General features: G+C 52.3%; 1 protein-coding gene across 1 annotated transcript in view; it reads right to left on the reverse strand.

The window, feature by feature from the left end:
- Positions 1-3805: 3805 nt before the first annotated feature.
- The window catches only part of IGDCC3 (immunoglobulin superfamily DCC subclass member 3), an 88612-nt gene continuing 72382 nt past the window's right edge, over positions 3806-20035 (reverse strand). Inside the window, exons 8-14 of the mRNA XM_040570021.1 lie at positions 13421-13668; positions 12899-13063; positions 7655-7843; positions 7265-7369; positions 5708-5846; positions 5045-5252; positions 3806-4935 (exon numbers count right to left, since the gene is read on the reverse strand). Coding sequence (XP_040425955.1) covers positions 4771-4935; positions 5045-5252; positions 5708-5846; positions 7265-7369; positions 7655-7843; positions 12899-13063; positions 13421-13668 — 1219 coding nt within the window. The 3' untranslated portion in view covers positions 3806-4770. The remainder of the gene's footprint in view (positions 4936-5044; positions 5253-5707; positions 5847-7264; positions 7370-7654; positions 7844-12898; positions 13064-13420; positions 13669-20035) is intronic.

Consider the following 20035-nt stretch of genomic DNA (forward strand, 5'->3'; position numbering starts at 1 on the left):
GCATTGTGTTGCTAGATTGGATCTTTAACCTGCCTTCAGTGGCCCGGCATCGGGAGGGATACGTTTCCAAGTCCTGTTTGCACAGATGAAGTCAGTCGGTCGCTACCCCCGTGCCACCGCCGTTTGTTTTCGCAGGTTTTTAATTTCCTTTTTTCCCCATTTTCCCAGCCCGGAGAGCTGCCAGGAGGCTCGGAGGGGGCTCGGCTCCCAAAGCTGGTGGCCAAGGGGTCGGGGCTGTTGGACGGGCAGCAGGGACGGTGCAAAATGTTGGGGCACCGAGAGGTGGGGTATCCACAGCCAGCGCCGTCACACTGGTTAGGGGAGGGGTGGTGGAAATGTCTTTTAATTGATTCTCTAATTATCGTGGGTTTGTACACACCTAGACCAGGACCAAAGCCGTCGATGCAGTTAGGAGCATCCTGCTCGGCCTCTCAGTGTCCCTCGTCCTTTGTTGTGCACAAACCTGGGGCTGTGCTGTGTACAAATCACGGGTGGAAGCCTGAAAACCCCCAAACTGCTCCAGCACTTCAAGATTTCAGCGTCTTTACCAAATGAGGAAGAAGAAAGGTACGTTAGACAAATAAATACCTGAATCCAAGAGCATTGAAAATACCCTGTCACAGCATAAAACTATTCCCTGTCCAACTAAACACAACGTGGATCCTATCCCTGAGGTAGCAGCCATCTCTGGGAAACTTGAGAGCTCCAAGAATAGGTTGTGCCCATTATGGGTTACCAAAAAAAATCAGCTTTTGGATACTTTGTTCCTTGCTGCAATTTCATCTCACCACAGCCAGAAAAGCGAGAGGGTTTTTGGATCTGCCCAGAAAAGGCAGCAGGGTTGGATTAAGTGGAATTATTTGATTGGGAAAAAAATTACAGGACACGATTCCTACCCAAAAACAGGGGTGGTTGCCAGCAGCTGGCTCGAGATCCAGCACCTGCCCATTATCCAGCAGTTTTGGCTTCGGATAAAACACTCTGATCCCTCCTGGCAAGAAAAGGGGGGAAAAGAAATAAAAAAGCCGTCGAGCTTTCTCCTGAACACCGGGGGTGCATGCTCCGGCCCTGCGGACAGGCGAGGATGAGCGGGGCTTGTCCCACAGCTCCTGGAAAAGCAAGAGCCCAGCCCAGCACATGGATGGAGAAACCTCTGATGACAAGAAAACAGGTAACTGAACAGGAAAGACCCAGGGCGAGCATTTTGTCACCTGGGAACCTCCACCCAAGCCACACAGGGACCTGCAGCCCTTGTCCGCCCAGCAACTGCACAGAAATCCCGCGATTTCAAGCAAAAGCAGGGCAACAGTTTGGCTGAATCAAGGACAGACTTGAATCTCTGCCCCGATCTGAAATCAAACACAAGCTCTTTTTTTTTTTTTTTTTTTCCTCCATCCCACTTTACAGATTAAAGCCCAGACACACTTCAGGTAACATTTTCCCAAGCTTTTTCGAGCACAGCTTTGCCTCCAGTCTGGCCCAGGTAATCACGGAGGCAAAATACCGAGAGTACGGCTCTCCAGCTGCCTGGCAGGCAGGTGGACTAAAGCTGGAATGGGCTGTTTCAAGGTGGTTTTTTTTCCCAATTTTGCAGACTTGAGAGGTTTTAATAATTCAGGGAAGGTCACATCCCCCTCCAGCCTCAGCCCTTCGGGGCTGCCCCGCCGCCAACGCCTGCGGATCGGTCCCAGCGGTATGGATTGACAAGAGCGTAAAAGAAACCCCAAAAAGAGGAAAAGCTAAACATCTAAAAATAGTCTTTAAAGATTCACATCCATCTTCAAGCATCTCAAACCAACCCACAATCTGCATTGGTTTAAGCCATTACATTTCTGCATAATTATTAAAAATCAAAAAAAGGTCTACTCTCGACATACTATCGTATTTCACCTAGTCAAATGGCACAGCATTTCCCTTTAATAAAAGGAAGTAGTGACAAATACTTGTTACTATTACAATATCACAATAATATGATATTAAATTAATAGCATGTTCACAGCTCCAGGGATTCTGAGCTGAAAGCTACTCTACATCATGTGTTCACTTTGGCAACAGTACTTATCCGACGTGAGCTCCGGCGTTCCGCACAAAGACAACGGCACGAAACGCGCGGCAGGGCCGGGAGCAGGGTGGGAGGAGGAGATTTGGGGTGCTGCGGTGCGAGGTCAGGACCCAGAATGGGGACATGGGGCTCAGCTCTGTCCCCGTCTTGATGCCTGGGGGCCAGGAGCGAGCTGAGCCTTTGGTCCTTGGCCAGACTTGGTGAAACCCGGACTCCGTGCCTTTGGCCAGTTGGGTTGGTCAACGGAGGGGATGCGAATCACAGCAAGAACTTTGGGTTGGGTGAAAAAAAAGCTGATGGATCTGAAAAATGAAACCCTCCTGGCCGTGAGCACCACAGGCTGGAGCCATGGGTATCTCCTCCTCCATTCTGCCCATCCCGTGCCCCGCCGGTGCCCTTCACACGCTGTCCCCAAGCCCAACATCACACGGGAGGCAACCTCCCCCAGGGCTGATGTGAGCAGGAACCGGCCCGGCGGAGGGGCTACGGGGGTGATTAATGCACAAATCTGACCTGGAAGCACAGAGTCCTGCTCGCATCCAGCCCCCAGCCGTCCCCAGCCCAGCCCCAGGACGCAGCACATGGGACGTGACATTTTCCTTATCATCCTGTATATCGCATTATTTACATAATTAGCATCCCGTTGCCAAACGTGACGGTGATGGGGAATGTTTCTGACACACGGGACCCTCCCACTGGTACCATTTAAAAAAATACAATTATCATTTCTTTTAAACTTAAACTAATTTCCTTTCCTGATTCCTTTCTTTGTAAATACAGCGACGTCTGATGTACCACCACCTCCACAAAGAGTTCGGACCTTTACATTTGTCCGGTTTTAACGAATCCACACCGGGGGGGGAATTGTCTGCCCTCTGCCTGGCGGACATCCCCGTCCCCTGTGCGTGTCCCCATCTCACCCCACGGATGTCATCGCTCACACACCGACTCACGAGGCTTCGCCATGCTGCTCCGTGCCAGGACAACCCCAAAGCGGCGGCGGGTTGGTGGCGGCCACGCACAAAACCTCTCTTTGGTGTCGGGAGCCCCTCTGCCCACCGGGTGTGGGTGGCTGCCGGCAGCCCCCAGCATCCTCCAGCGTTGGATCCTGTCCTGCATCGCCGCACAGGAGCCCCCCCTCACCTCGTCCTCCGTGGAGACGCAAGCCCGGTGAGGCTGAGCCCATCCTTTGGCCATGCCCACCTGGGGATGAGCCCTGCCGGCTCGGAATATGCCAGAGGAGCTCAGCAGCATCTCAGCAGGGTTTGGAAGTGCTGGGTCACGGTTTCCATGAAGAGCTCCTGGTGGCAGGGTGGGCTTTGAAGGGACAAGACGGTGACGTTGGGGTTCCCAGCTCGCAGGGGTGCCTCGTGGTGCTTGTGCCGGCACATGCCATAAACCGTCCTGGGGGAATCGGCCTTGAGAGCGGCAAGCTAACGGGGCAAGGGGTGCCCTGGGCCTGGCACAGAAGAGACCCAAGCACCCAGCCCAAACGCACCCAGGACGGGCCAAGGCAGCCATTTGGGGCTGGGAGCCTGGGTCCATCCTGCGAGAGCAACGGTGCCAGCGAGCTGCGGGGCACCAGCAGCCACGCATCCATCACGGCCCCAACAGTCTTTAAAGTAAAAACCAGGATACGAATCTCCACCCGGCGAAATCCCACCGTGCCTACAAGTAAAGCTCATACGACCAGCGAGGCGTTAGCGCAAGCGCTGCCGGACGCCAGCCCGCCGCCTTGGCGCGGGGCCGGGTGGAGGAGGCAGCATTTGGGGTGGGGGGTGGGGGGGGTGGGCACACACACACGAATTTCTATCACGCTTGAGGTAGAACATTGCTTTCAAGGTTTGGAAGTGCTTTACATGGGAACGACGACAACAAAAACAACAACGCGGCAGGTACAGAGCGTGACTGCTGAGGTAGGACCAAGCTTGTACTGACCAAGTGCTCCGCTACTTGTTACTGAACACGAAGGAAGACGCAGGCATTTCTGCTCCCCAGAAGACATTCATTCCGGTTGAGGTAGGTTCTGATTTCACTCGAGTTGTTTGTCCAAGTCTTTCAGTAGCCCTCAGGCAGGCCTCCTTTGACACACTCTTTTTTTTTTTTTTTTTTTTTTTTTTCCATGTTTTATCGGGTCATTCAGCAAAAAAGTATCCTGAGAAATAGCAAAAGTGTACAAAATCATCAAATCCATGGAAAGACGGCCTTTCCAGGCCTCGATTTTTGGAGTCAAGTTCGAAGGGTTTCTCCGAATCCAGTCTTCTCAAAATAAAAAATAGATCCAAAAAGTAGTCCTAAAGCTGCTAAGTGGGAAGAAGTCTGTGATGCCAAGCGGACGAAGCTCCATTGTATCCCCAAAAATGTCAGGGATGGGAGAGTTTGCCAGACTCTGCCAAGGAGTCTTTTACTTAGCAGCAGCGGGAAAAATCAGTCGTGACCAGCCTTGATAAAGCCATCGTTGAAAGAAACGCACCAAGAGGCCTGAGACAGGTCGGAATGACAAACTTCACAGAGTTTCCAAAAGGCTGTATACACACACATATATATATATATTTATATATATATAAAAATAAAGCAAAACAAAAAAATAACAATCAGACCGTAGAAATCTTCAATTGACCTGAGATTGAGGAAATCATCGTAAAGACGTCGCCAGCCGCGGTTTTGGTTTCTGGTAGCTCCTACACGAGGGTTCAAGCCTTGGCAGGTTATCCTTCATGGGTGAGAATGGGGTGGGGGGCCGGAGCAGCAGGGCTGCCGCCGCAGGGGCTTTTTTGGGGAGGCTCTGGCTGCTCTTCGATGATGCTGAACTCATCCAAGGGCAGCGTGGATATCTGCGTGTCGTCGTGGGCGGCAGGCGGGCTGCGAGACGGCTGGAAGGAGAGAAAGGGAAAATAATGCAGGGATGATGGCAGGTCACCGGTGCTTTTAGACATGTTTGTGTTTTGTGGTGTGCCTCCAACCCCTCGCCACCGGACTTACCGTTGTTCCCTTGTTCTGCTGCTCCTGGCAGGGTGCCGCTGGGAATAACCTCTCCAGCTCGTTCATATCCAGCTGCTTCCCGTTCAAGTCCCGCTCGTCCCTGTCCCTGCGGGCAGCCCCGTTCAGAACGAGCCCCGTGGCGCTCCTCTGGCTCCTCGGGATCTGCGGGGTCGACAGCTGCTCCTGCACGTTTTTACACATCAGCAGCCTGAAAAATAACGAGGCATAGCCTGAGGGTGAGCAAAGCTGGTGCCTCTCCTCCTTTCCTTCCCCCAAGCCTGAATCTGCCTTATTTCTCTGCTGCCTTCCTTCACTCCTTAAATCCTTCCTAAGAAGTTATGTTTCTTCCACTCACTGCAGAAGGGCTTTTGGTTTACAGGGAGGATCAGGGCTGGCCAGAGCAGGAATATTGATGTTCCTGGGAAGTACCAGCTCCCTTGGTGGGGACCGGAGCTGATGGGGTCTCTTATGTGTGTGTTCGGAGAAGTCTGTGGGGTCTGCATGCCTGGGAGGAAGGCAGGAACTGTGGTGCAAACAGCACCTGCGTGGTGGCATTCCCAGGAGCTGGGCTGTGCAATTGCACCTTGTGGGATGTGCGTGGAAAACAGCCTGTCATAGTACTCGGGGGGAGACCCCAACCCTGCCATGGTGAGCAACTCCTACCTTCCTCTGTACCCAAACATGAGGAAAAGGACGCAGAATATGATGCACGTGACGCCAATGTGGATGCCAATGATGATACCAGTCGTGGAGGTTTTATTGTTCTGCTCGTCCTTCATGCAGTCACAAGGGGGGTTCAGCGCTGCCAGAAGAAAGGGGAGAGAGGGGGTCAGCGGTGCTGGTTTCCTGCTGCTTGTCCACCTTTGGGGATTGGTGGGAACAGACTGCACCTTGCCACGGGGCAATGGCTCAGTGCTGGCTCACTGCTACAGCCCCTGGGGAAAAGCTGGACCCCAGGCAGGGCTTGGAGCTGTGTCTAAGGCTGAGGAGAGCAGGGTGGTGGGCCAGAAGGGTTTGTTACACTGCGGGGCCACTGCCTGCCAAAGGGCCCCCCTGCTCCTGGTACCCCATGGAGGCAGCCAGAGCACGCATGAGACTGTAAGGTCTGCAGAGAGCCAGCCCCAGCACCCAGGCTGCTGGTATCAGACACAATCAGTGAACAAAAAGGACTCTAAGGTCAGTTTTTGCACAACACAAAGCAGTAGCTTGAGCAGGCTGGGTGCGGAGCAGCACCATGCCATCACACTCTGAGCTGAGCCGAGCAGTGCTGTGCTCATGCCCTGCAAGAGGGCTCAAAACAGCCCCAGTGCTGCTCTCCCAGACAGCCCACCTCTGCTCAGCTCTCTCCTGGCACCAGCACAGGTTGAAGCCCATCCCTGAGACAAGCAGTTTGCTTCAAAGGCTGAGCCTCCCTCTCCTGTGAGGCAGGAGGTGCTGGTGAGCGCAGCAGCTGCCAACCAGAGGAGTATTTACTGCAACGCAGATAGAGCAGCAATAACTGTCTTGGAGATATTCCCTCTGGAAGGCTTTAAAGGACTCCGAGAGCAGCAGGATGTTTTTTACACATAGATGAATATGCAAGGTGTGATCGGTTAGAGATTCCCTCCAGAGATTTACTCTCTCCTGCCTCGTAATGTAACGCTCGTGCGCTGCAGCCCCTCTCCTTCCCAAAGCCGCACGGCCTCTCTCCTCATTACCAGTGAAACTCAGAAGAGGAGCTTCTGAGAGCTTCCAAGAGAGCTCCAGAAGAGCAAAGAGCTTGGTGCACCACATCTCACCTGAGGACAGCAGCTCTTAGCTAACGTTTGCAGTTTTGTTGATTTTCACTGCCTCGCTTCTGGCTCAAGCTTGGGGGACAAAACTGGCAATTGTGGAAGCATTGGGCTCGTCCTCTCCCCCACGGTGAAAAAGGCACAGGGCTGAACTGTGCTGCAAAGAGGTTTTGGCTTGCTAAGGCTAACGAGGGACAACTGGGATGGAGCGAGCCATCATTGGCAGCAATGCACGCCTCGCCTCGACAAGGGAGCTGTGCGGCCTCGTGGCAAGGAAGCCACCCTTCCAACACCACGCAGCTTCACCTCGTCATTATTTGTGATGCTGAAAATAAAGGGACTGAAAGCGATGGTGTCTGATGTCTGGTGCACTGTCAGAGTCACACCTTGCCGCTCTCCTCCAAATCAGTTCTCATGACCCACCACCGAGAACGATGGCCCGTCTTACCTGTCCTCTCCACGGTTTCCCTCAAGGACACGAAGCGGACAGTTGAATTTCCATCCCCGTGCTGGTTATAGGCGAGGAGTTTGACTTCGTACACCACCGACGCATCTGTTTTGAGACATAAGAAGGGTGTTTCAGCCTTGATCACTAGCGTTATCTCCCCAGGGTGGCAGGTATTTAGGAACCATGCCTAACCAAACACACAAGACACTGCTAACAAGTCACAAGGCAAGCTCACACCACCTCTGTGATGTGTAAAAACCTCTCTTTTGGGTGGGAAAGCACCCAAAAACCTGGGGAAGAGCTGCAGCACCCCCTGGTTAGGGGCTGAGCAACACATCTGAGCTCCGCGGGGTCGGGAGGCGACAGGGATGAAGCTGTCACAGGACTCACCCAGGTGGGTAATGTTGTACGCTGTTATGTTGCTGGCCAGTAGCACTGGACCCGTGTACTGGGAGAGGTGGACTTTGCGGTAGTAGAGCTTGAAGCCTTCGTGCTGGCCCAGTTTGATGGAGGGCTCCCACGTGGCCTGGACAGCAGTGCTGTTAATGACTTTAATGAAGAGGGACGGCATGGCTGGGACTGAAACAGAGAGAGAAAGACGGCAGGTTGCACGTGCTGTTCAGCCTGCAGGATGAGAAATTCCCCACCAGCACTTCCCTGCAGTCGCTGCACCAAAAAATGTGCTAGGTGAGTTTGAGAAAATCAGATTAGACAAGATCCTGCTTTAACAGCTTTGAATTTCTTCAGGGAGCTGTGTGAGTTTCCAAGGGTTTCCTAGGCTCCACTCAACAAGCAAAGAGGCTACTTTTACACTCGGGTTGCAATTTGATGCTCGGCCCCCTCGGGTCAGGGCAGGAATGCAGCCACTTTGGAACTGCATTCCCAAATTCCACTTCTCTGCCCTCGCCCCGAGGGCAGCGAGGACCTTTCAGAGTGATTAATCCCTGCGGGAGGAAGGAACCAGAAGGAACGGAGCCGGAGACATCCGTCTTGAAAAGCAGTCGGTGAAATATGCCACTGCCCGGCTGAGCGCGCGAGGTTCCTGCAGGGTGTTTGGGAGCTTGCTCTCCCATCAGCTTTCGGAGGGAGGTTTGCGATTCTGTGCTGGGGACCGAGGAGAGAACTGGGACATCTTCAGCAACAGCCCTAACTACCTGAGCAGCCTGAGGTCACTGCGGCGCTGCCCGTTTCGGCAGGCAGGCACTTACCTGGCCTTAGGGGCGCCTGGGGATTTAGCTGGGAGGGTGTCCCTGCTGCTGCCCGGTGTCACCGAGGCCTGATTCAAAGGATGACCTTAGCTACGGTCAGTGCCAGCCCAGTCAGCACCCCAATATCCTGCTCCCATTCTCAGGGTGTACAGCAGCAAGGCATCAGTGCCATTTTGTCCATAGCTCCCCAAAGAGCTGCCCGACCCCGTCCTGCCCCCTCAGCCTGGGCTGAGAGGCAAAGCTTTGCAAACCAGAGCCACTTTTCTTCTGATTCAAATACATGTCTTTTCCAAAGCTGGTTCTGCACAAAACGCTGCCACAGAGCGCCATGCAGAGCAGTGGCAGGCAGGACCACGTTCCCCCCGAGCATCTTCCTTCCCCTCGCCCTCCCTTTCTCGCACACTGAGCACATCAGCGCAGAGCTGTGTCTCAGCAGGACCTCTCACTGATGATTTTTTCACTTCATTTCCACCAAACACCCCCGGGCCAGTTGTTCCCGTCAGTTCCTGAGCCTTTTGCACCATTCGGAAGGCGGACGGCACCAGGCGCTGTGGGGTCTGCCTTTAGGGGCTCTGCTCCTGCTTGGGTTTTTGGGCACTGCTGCCCTAGGCAGTGAGCTTGACTAAACCCAGCAGGAAAAGCACGGAGCAGAACAACAGCTCGCTTCTCCAACAGCTTCTGGCCAAGAGAAGGCTTTGAGGCAGAGCTATTTTCCAGTCCCAAATGATTATACGCTCAGAATAGCCCAAGTATAAGGACTGCTGGGCTTGCACTGCACCGATGCTGCTTTTTGTCTTGTTTTCCCCACTGGGTCTCTAAATGACGAGCAGTGAAAACCTGGCCTCGACGCTGTCCTTTGGCACAGAGTTCAGCACAGCCATTTAGTGAGCGATGTTGAAAAGCTGCTGAAATGTGGTTGTGTCAATCTAAAACTGACAAGAGCTAAAAAGGGCACTTCCTCGATTTAACAGCAAAGTCAAAGCGGCACAGCACGATGGTTGGCCTTTTCCCAGGCACTGGGAGCCCCCACAGGATTTAGGGGAAGGAAAGACATCTCTCCTGGTGAGCAGGAGGGTCCGAGCAAGCTCTTCCCAAAGAGATGCCCTCCTTCTCCAAGCCTTGGCAGGCTGCAGGGGCTTTTCCTGATGCTCTCCGAATAAGCATCAGGAGAGGAACAAGTCCCTGCTGGCTGGTGAGCTTCTGCATGTGAACGCAGAAGGAAAAGAGCGGTGAGCGTCTGTCCTTGTTTAGGTTAGCGAGATCCCACCCTGCCTGAGTGCTGCCAACAGGAAAAAAGGGGCAGGAGTATTTCCTCTGGCTAGGATTTATTCCGACGTGCTTTTCGTTGATGGGAAGGCTGTGCTTAGCCATTTCTAGGTGGCAAAACACAGAGCAATTTCTATTTATACCAGAGCGTACCATTCTTCCCAAGTCTGCATACTTTTTTAATCCAATAGAATAATATATTTATTTTTTTCTCCCAATTCCCCAGTTCCCATTAGGGCAAAATTAGGAATTGTCTGGATCACCCTTCTGAGAAGTGGGCCCCTTGCTTAGAGCATCATTTTCTGAATCATCAGTGCAAATGCCACGGAAAGGGAGATCGCATCATCCCATGGACAAAGAAACACTAACGTGGGCCATCCTGATTTGCGAAGAGTCGGCTTTATTTTACGGTTGCAGAGCCTTACATTTAATAAAAACCACAAGAATATCTCTCCTTCAAAGTACGAAATATATAGTATTTATTCAAACTCTGAGTATATATATATATATGTATAATATTGATTATATGTAGGCACTTGTAGAATGCATGTGCTGTTTATAATGTTATTACACAAATAAGTGTATACAGATGGAGTATATCTGTGTGTGCATAAATATATGTACACACACAAGTGTATATGTGCTTCACAGAAGTATATATAAAACATAGTATGCATCTAATATAAGGCACCTCCCTCATGCTAAGGGCTGGGATACTTGTTTTCCTCTTCCGTGCTGTTTGGAATTTTCCCCAGGTCATTTCAACTTTCTTCTTGAAGGCGTCTTTAGCCGAAGGAGACTAAAGGAACAGTCTTCATCCTAGAGAAATGTCAAAAAGTCCTGGAGAAAACCCTAAAAAGCATTAAAAGACAAGAACAGGAGCGTGTGCTGCTTAGTGAAGCGGATATACTTTGAGATTAAAAATACCACAGCATTTGTGAAACGGCGGAAAGGAGCCCCGAGCCGGGCACACAAGCTCACAGAGAAGCATTCGATTTTCAAAGCGAGGCAGTCAAGGGGTTTTACACGGAGAGTGCTCCCCGTCTACCCGGAGCAATCCCTGCAGGACCCTTGGGACCCTGCTCCTAGCCAGTCCTGGGGAAAGGAGAACGACAGGGAGGAGATGAGAAGACCTTTCTAGCGAGAGATGTTTAAGGAAGACGAGGTTAACTTGCTTGGTTTCCCTATGGCATCTTGCCATCTTTTCATCCAAAATTATCACTGGCCACAAAAGAACGAGCACCACACTTTCAGCCAAGTGCACTCCCAGGATATTACTAGTCCTGAAAAGAAAAGCTGACCACCAAAGGCAGGAGCAGCCCTGCTCCCGAGGCCCACACCTGCATAACATGGCAATTACGAGGTAATTCAGACCCATCCCCTGCTGCCAGCACCTTTGCAGGAACTCCAACAAAAGCTGCCCAGGCTCTACAGAGCCGAGCCATCCTCGGCAGCCCAAATCAGCTCCCACATCCCTTCCAGGCAAAGCAGCACACAGCAGCGCTGCGGCATGTGGGGCTCTGTTTGACCACACGGATTCACGAGCTCCCCTAAAACAAAGGCTCACAGCCCCCTCATGTGCCTCACGAAGGCACGGGGCAAAACAGCTTGGCTGTGTGTGAAAAGAGCCGTATCTGCAAAGAAACCTTAATTTGGTGGCAAAAGCTGCTGGTCCCTGGCTCCCTGACCTGCTTTCAGCTCTATGTGCAACCAGGAAAGCAAAGCAAACAAGGAAAGCCCCCTGCACTCTGCCTGCCTAAGAATCAAGCCAGAACTGGGCTTTGGAATCTCTTGTTATTTCCCTAGGATGCAAACCCAAGCTGGGTTGAGTGATCTCAACCAGGACAATCTGTCCAACCTGCACATGTAGCTAATTGCTGAAGCTTCGTTACACAGAACAAAACCTTAAAGGCTAGTAAGAGCAGGACAATGAGGCCTTAAAATTTCAGCGAGACAGGAAATTTATGATCCCATTACCAGATACTTAACTATTCCTGTCGTGATTGAAGGTAATAATGACCAAAAGTCCTATCTTGCTTGACCCAAATTCCTGCAGAAACACCAGACTCTATGAAGCATGGCTGGCTTTTAGCTCCAGTAGCTGAACTCAAGAGTGTCGGGTCAAGGAGTTTCAAGTTTTAGCTTAGTGAATCCCTCTGCCTCTAAATTGGAAGAAAAAACAAACTCAAAGGGTGACTGATTCCCTGTGGAGTACCAAGGAAATAAACTTGCAGGGCAAGGATTTATTGGCGTTGTTGCATCAATGCTGTAGTAACATCTGCAGCAGCTGAAGATGGAAGGAGGGCTGGATCCCCCACCTGGAAGCCAGTGCACTCTTAATCCTAAATCACATCCTCATGCCCTCTCTGCTGCAAATTCCTAATTACTGAGTGTTTATGAGAATAATGCAATCCTCCTAGGAAATTACTCTCAGTAAGTGAGACGAGACAGGATTCAGAGGTGCTGGAGAGGCACACAAGATGAGGAAAATGTTCCTACGATGCCGCTGCCAGACGGATGATGTTTGACAAATAATGCTGGGACTGTGGTTTGTAGGCAAGTCCCCTGCATCAGAGCACCCACTTTCTTACTGGGGACGCAAACTGGTAGCCACGGCTGGGAGGCCAAGGCAGGGAAAAGCCTTGGAGAACACTGTAACTTCCCACTGAAACAGGGCTGCTCCAAGGCAGGGACTTGGGGGTCTGGACGGCTCAGCTCGGTGTTTTTTCTCCAGGGTAGAGCAGAACAAAATACAAAATCAGAAAGATGTGGCACCTATCAAGTAAGAACTGTAAGTACCAGAGCTGCTGGAGAATGCTGAGACATTTCTTGAACAGGAAATCTGCACTTAGCAAGCAGTTTAGGAAAAGCCCACAGCAGCTGCAATACACGACCAGACGGCGGAAAGGATCGACTTGCACTCACAACAACACAAGCTGTGAGAGGTAACGCTGCGTTTAAGGCCATCAGGCGATCCCCGTGTAACGGTACAAGTGAGCTTTACACAAGAACCCAGGGTGTGAGGAGGAGTGGGAACAAGGAGCAGCGACAACACAGGCTGTGGGCCAAGGCACTCAGAGAAGGTATCGGGGTGACTGGTGCCGCTGCTACACACAGCAGGATTTAGCATCTGATGGCCCAAGTGCAAAGCGTTCCTTACCTTCTCCCAGCGTGCTCACCACTGTGACTTCTGAGGCCTTGCTGGCACCGCGGGAGGTGTAAGCCTTTATATAGAAGCTATAGCTGGTCGAGGGCTCTAAATCAGTCACCAGCTGCTGGAAGGTGCTCTTGCTGACAGCCTCCTGGTACTCCATCTCCACAGGATCTGAAGTGGGAAGAAAGAACAGAGCTGTGTTAGGCTTTGCAAGAGCTAAAGGGACTAAACGGATGCTGCAAGCAGCAACTTTGGTCCCTAACGTGGATCTGAACCTGCCCACACCCTTTTCTGCTTACACTTCTGTGTGCTTTGCCAGAGACCTACGTGAGCAGCAAGATTTGACTGTGCAGCTTCACTCTCCCCATTTTTTTGGTGTTTATATCACCGTTACTGCCTCATCTCTGTCTTTCAGAAACGTGGGGGTGATGGAGGACATGGCAGCAACATCTATGGCAGTGCAGGCCTGCCTTACCTGCTGGGCCTCATGGCTCAATTCTGCCAAGGCCGAGGAAGCTGGAGACGTACCTGCAGCTTTCCGAATGTGCAGCACGTAGCCGATGATCTCCTTGGTGTTCTGGAGGGGCTCCTTCCACGACACCTGGATGGTGGTTGCAGACACCGTCTCGGCCTTCACGGCCTGCGGAGGCCCGGGCAGCCCGTCCGCCCACAGCACCGTCAGGCGGGCGCTGGCCTGCGTGGAGCCGGCGCTGTTCTCAGCGATGCACTGGTAGATGGCCTCGTCCGCCTGGTTGATCCCGTAGATGGAGAGGGTGCTGCGTGGGGACACGAGAGGGACAAGCATCCCACTGAGTGCTCTCCAGCACAAGTCCCCCCCCTCCAGCCGAGGCTGCGAGGGCAGGGCATCCAACAAGCCTCCATTTCCAGGGCCACGCACACTGTGACCCCAGGAAGCTGCAGGGTGGTGTTTTTTGGGGAAATAAAAGCTCAGGAGGTGGATGTGGCATTTCCCTGACCTCAGGAGGGGCAGATTATCTCCGTCCTGAACCCCAGGATTGCAGTTGGGATGCGAGTACACAGGGACAAGCAGACCCCATGCACATGTGGGCACCTCACACCTTTCTGAGCTGCATGGCCCTCCAGTGATTGCTGGGCAACTTCAGGGCCAGCCCCGGATCTTTAAAACAACAGCAGCAAGCATTGACTCAGAAATAAATGTGCAGCACGTTGGCGCTGTCTTGCCATTCAGCGTGCAAAACAGCTTAAGAACATTTATTTACAAACAGAGACCCGTCAGCAAAAGCTCTGCTCTCTCCAGGGCTTGCTCTCTTCCTGAAATCAAGCCTGGAACAAAATGATTCAATTTGTGAATATTCAGCAGGCACAAGACCCCATAAATAAAAACCCAGCGCATCTCCTGGCCAAGACATGGGGCTGGGGGAAGTCTCCCCGCACTGTTTCCAGCCTTTAGTGTTGGAGATGTTGTACCAGCCTCAAGGCAAGAGCTCAGGAAGGTAACGATAAAATAGGATTATGATGCTCTTAGTCCCGTTCGGATGTGCTTACACCTCTGCTGATGTGAGGGGTGCTTCACGGCTTTTGGGGAGTCATCACCAAAGGTGTCCTTTATGCAGATGAAACATGGGAGGTGGAGATGATAAATAACTTGCCACTGCCTGCCTGTACAGCAGAATGAATGCTTCTTCTAATTGCGGCAAAATATTGGGCTCCCTGCATTTAAATTTATTATTGCTGTTGATTTAACATTTGTATTTCTGCCTTGCAAATTATCAGGGCCACGGTGAGCGAACAAATGTTTAACAGCCATCTATTTATGTCCTGGCCCTTTGTTTCCTTGGTAACACTGTAAATGGAATATCAAATGTGATGTTTTCAGCTGATATGGTGATTTTAGAGAACCAGCCCTAACCCCCGATAGCCACAGGCTCCACGGATCTGAATAAATGGGAGGAGAAAGCCGGAGCTGGGAGGGGGCGGCAGGAGGAGAGACCCAATGCTCAAGTGTGCCAGCAAAGCCCGACTCCTGCAAGGGCAGATGGCAGGAGGCAGAAGGATTATAAAGTCCAAAAGCTGCACTCGCAGCCCTGCATGAAGCAGATGTGAGCAGGGAGCGGTGGCGTTTCCTCCCGCGCTGTCAAAGCCGCGATTATTTTCGCGCAGCCGCTGCGCATCTGGGCACCGGGAGCAGCCAGGCTGGGCTGGCACGCACATCGAGAGCAGCCTCAAGTTTCCCAGGCACAAAGCTGCCCAGGAACAATGAGGAGCACTTAAACCCCGCTGCCTCCAAGCGTATTTGTTTGCTTTGAGTTTAAAACAGTGAGAGGAGGGGAGAGGGGAGCCTGTTTGGGTAGCGGTGGCCACTGGCACCCGGAGCCGGGCATCCCAGCTGCCTCTCTGCAGAGGTCCCAGCGGGATGGTAGCACTTACACACCAGGTCCATGAAAACAAGGCCTTTCACTCCCTGCCGGGCCCTTTAACACACACAGGCAGAGCTCTACAAGCTGCAAGCCCCGGCGTGAGCTCTGAAACCTGCTGGCAGCAGCCAGGAGGAGGGCAGTGGCTGCCGGTGAGTTACAGGCACCCCAGTAGCACCCCAGCTGGTGCCTCTCCACCCGAATTATTGACAAAATTCCCCCCTGTGCAGCACCCCTGGGATGCAGAGGATGCGGCACGGCGTGGTCCCCAGCTCTCCCAGCTTTGGCAGCTTTTTGCTTTTTGCCTTTTTTTTTTTTTTAAGGAAGCTCAAACCAAAGGGAAATATGTAGTTGCCGCGCAAGGAGGCGCAGAGCGTCTCCGCGCGTCAACCATCTGAAATATGCGGCGTCCTTTTCTTCCTTCCCGTCAAGGGGAAAAAAATCTGTCACTTCGGGACATCTGCTGTTGGGAAACTTTCCCGCGAGTGCCAGACCGGCAGCGCCGCGAGCACGTCGGGCGCGGCGAGATGCCAGAAGGCTTTCTGCTGGTCACCAAAGGCGCTCAGCGAGCCGAGGGCTCCGTCACGGCTCCGCACAATGCCCTGACAGGCAGTGATGGAAGTGGGGAGAGGAGCTGCTGCACGTTCACACCCGGCCGAGCCGCGGCACGGAGGGAAACGGGAGGCAGCTCGAAAGCCGCCTATTCCCAAGCTGTCTCGCAGCTCGGAGGCAATCAAGATGACTGATCTGGCTCGGGTCAGGGGTCCGGGCCGCTGACCGGAGATCGGCTTTCCAAAGGCTCCTCTGAAAAAAAAAAAAAAAAAGTCTGAGAACTGAAGGCGGCCTCTTCATCGATTCGGCAGCACAAAGGAGAAGAGGGGCCCATCTGGAAGGACAGCAGCGCGCGCGCGCACAGGCGCACAAAGGAGGGAGTGTGATGAAATTAATGCGGAGCAGGCTGCCGCCAGCGCTCAGCCCCTCTGCAGTGGCGGTGGCTACAGAAATGCGCTGGGGCCGCGTGCAGACGCCCAGCACCAGCATCCCAGCACCGTTCCCTGCTCTGCCTCAATTCCTTATGGGCTGCCAGCCGCTGGCACGCTACAAAGGGGCTTTTCCCCTTGGTGCTGTGCCCCGGCAGCCTTGCAGAAGTGCCCTGCCTTTGAAGGTTGCCTTGGTCCAGGCTAAGAATAGGGTGCAAGGCGTGAAGGGTGACACTCACCGGCCCAGAGGGACACTGCAGATCGTCCCCAGCCCTCCCTAAGCATGTCCTTACCTCTCCAAAAATTAAATACCATACAGAGCTTCCTAGCCCAAACTGAAATTCCCTGGGCTGTGTTACACAGGAGAACAATCCCTTCCCACGTCGACAGGTTTATGTTTAGCAGATCCTGCAGCACACCGGCCAGGGGCCCAGCCTGGCTCTGCGGTTACAGACTCACCCCAGTGGGGTCCATGGAGGGATGCTGCCGGCCCCAGCGGGGTGCACAGCGCTGCAGGAAACCATCCCAGCCATCCGCCTGCCCCGTGCTGGCTGCAAAGCCCTGCAAAGCTGGTCAGAGATGCTCCTTCTTGCACCTCTGGGAGGGGACAGCATCTGGCAGGACGAGGATTTGTCTTACAGCATCTTTTCTGCAAAACGGGATGAGCTGGCTGCCACTCGATCTGTTTTCATGAATCAAGACTGCAATCACAGACGTAACTGAATCCTGTCCCGGCAGAAAGCAGGAAAGCTTTTACACCCACAGGACCGCAGGGGAGCACAGAACACCTCGGGAAGAGCTCCTGGACAGGAGGGGAGATCCCTGCTTTGGTTGTGACAGCACGGACAGCTGGCAGAGCTCTGCTGCAAAGTGGAAAGTCCTCAGAGCTTTCTTCCATCAATGGCCACCGGCGTTGGAGAGCAAAAGGACCCAACCTAACCCTGGGGAGGCTGAGCTTGGGCTGCCCCATGAGAGGCTGCCCCTGCCTCGAAACTCCTCTGTAAGGACCCGTGCTCGCTGCGGGAGGCAGGGCCAGGCGGCTGCCCTGCTGCTTGCGCCGAGACCCTCCCTGCGAAGGCAATCAGGAGCCCGCGCAGCCTCCCCACGCTTCTTCCCCACAAAGTCAAACCCATAAATTATGCTTAAATCAGGAGCAGCTGGTTCACATCCCGGTCCTCCGCGCACTTATTTGTCATGCTTCTGGGAACTGAGCCGGGATTTTCTATGCGGTACCCTGCCAGAACCAACAAAGGTCTTCGAGCTCGTTGCATAAATAATCTGCACCTTCCTTTAGGTGTCAAATCCCTACAAAATCCAGAGTTTGTGGGGGTGTGAACCCCAAAGAGACCAGGGTTAACCCATTTAACATGGGTTTCATGGCAAAACGCCACCTTGCAAATGACAGGTTGGAGTTTCCCTGGGTTTGGTACCAAAACAGCTGTCCTGCCCTGGCTGCATGGGTATTTCTGCGGGAAGCCTGCTCTCCCTGTCTGCAATAGGATTAAGTAACACAACCAGTGCAAGAAAAGCAAAGTCGTCCTGAAGTTCAACTGCAGAGGAATATTTTCTCTGATGAGCCTTGAGCGTCCAAGGCCCTTACAGCGAATCATTCACAGAGCCCTAAAACAAGTGCAAACCAGCGAGGAAGAATCTAAAAAGGAGACACTTCATAAGCAAAGGTCACCGAGGAGAGCAAATGCCACCTGAGCCCGGGTTCTGATGTAGCCTTTTTCCTGTGGAACAAATGAAGTCCCTTAATTACCATTTTGTAAATAAAATCTCCTTGGAAAATCAATATTTAGAGCCTGCCTCCTCTGAAGATGTTGGCCTTTGTTCCTTGCTACTACGGCGATATAAACCCCACGGTGTGATATACTTTGGGGCTGAAAATTATCCCCCTGAACCTGATTGGGTTAAAGGAAGGAAAGCAGTAAACCTTTCAGAGCAGTAATTTGGGTGCTATTTCATGCTTCCTTGTAAATTTTGAAGTAATAACCTAAAAAGCAGGATTTTCCACAAGCCCACAATTAATGTGGCCAGTCACCACCCCCTCCCCCTGCAGCGACACCTCTGCTTTCAGGCCAGGCTGCTGATGCCAGGTGGGAATTCAGCTGGAAAAGCCCACTGCACCTCTCGGGCTGGGGCATTTGGATCGTGATCAATCCAGATCACCCCATGAAAAATGGGGACATGGCATCTCTGATTATCAGGGGCAGCTCCACCCAAGTCCAAAAGGCTCCACCGAGTTCTCCACCCGAGAGCAGAGCTGAGTGCAGCATCACTCCAACAGCCCCGGCATCGCGTGGCAAGACACCCCCAGCGTCAGCCCCTTCGGTGATTTTTATTCACAGCTTTTAATGGAAAACCCCACAATTCCCTCCACCTGAGCCTTCATGCATTTTTCATCAACAATTATCCGCTAGCCCACAACCGCTTTTGATTTTTGCTAATCATCGATTGGATATTTTGTTCCCACACAGCTGGCATTTTCCAAACACAACCACCACCTCTGGAGAGGGCACAGCAGAAGGCTGATCTTTAATGCTAATGTGTCAAGAAACCGTCAACACATCAGGCGATCAGAAGGACCGCGAGGGAAGAGGTATTTGTCGGACACAGCCTGCAAGGCTTATTTTACTGCACTGCAAGGCTGGAAATCGCACGGCGAGTGGCTCTGGAGACCCGCATGATGTTGTACAAGCAGCCATGGCCAACCTGCAGGGAGCCCAGCCCTGAAGCTGCCATCCCACCTCAAAGAGGACGGTCTTCTGAAGCCCCCTGACCTTGATGGTTTGTTCTCCTTGGGTTTGCAGTTACATGCCCCATGTCTTGCAGGTCTGGACCTCGCTTCTAGCTGCGTTCGTCTACAAGAGTGAGGTTCTTCATAATGATATATTTTGCAATCAATTAGCACATGATACGATTTGGGATGATTTAGTCTTTTTTTAAAAAAAAATCCCTTTGGGGGCATTCAGACCTTTATTGCCATATTAAGCAGAGTTTTAATCCAAATGAATTTTCTGGGAAACCATGTAATCTAATTAAAGAGCTCACGGTGCAGTTTAGCAGCTTCATTACTAGTAGATTCGCGATCCATCTTTACATGGACAAATATTTTCCAAGTGCAATAGGCTGATAAATCCAAGGCATAATCACAAACCGATTCTGCCTGGAACTAAGTGGGTTACAGCACTTACTCATGCCCATGGGAATGAAACAAAGGACAACTTGAAAAAGCTCCGAAAAAAAAACAGTCGTTGATTTGTTTCCTCCGATTCCTGGAGGAATTCGTGGCTCCGATTCATGGAGCACCCAGCCACGCTGTACGAGCAAGGGCATTTTTCACACTGACAGCTTTGGAAAGCACCAGGCACAGCCACTTTCCTGAAGCTGAGGGTTGGAGTAAACCAAAACTAGGGCAAAAGAAGCCAAAAGTTGAATGTTATGAAGCATGATGGCCTTAGGGCTCGGCTTTACAATCGCGCTACTATAGCTTAAGAAGATGCCACACGTCAGCTGAGCCCCAGTAACGGGCAGAGCTCCCCCAGCCTGGGACAGATGCAATGTAATTTGATCATTTAGCTTGCAATGGAGAAGGCTGGAGCTAAATTGCATTAAATGATTGCCATAAAATACTATTACAATGTTCACCAAGTCTCAGTTAATATGCACTTGTAGTGCACTGGCACCTGGTCAGGAGTCGTGACCACAATCGAAGACCCTACGTCTACCTTCCTTGAGCAGTGGAAGGGAAAGATTTCACAGGC

The sequence above is a fragment of the Cygnus olor genome, chromosome 11 (assembly GCF_009769625.2).
Source record: "Cygnus olor isolate bCygOlo1 chromosome 11, bCygOlo1.pri.v2, whole genome shotgun sequence".
In the NCBI taxonomy this organism is placed as follows: domain Eukaryota; kingdom Metazoa; phylum Chordata; class Aves; order Anseriformes; family Anatidae; genus Cygnus; species Cygnus olor.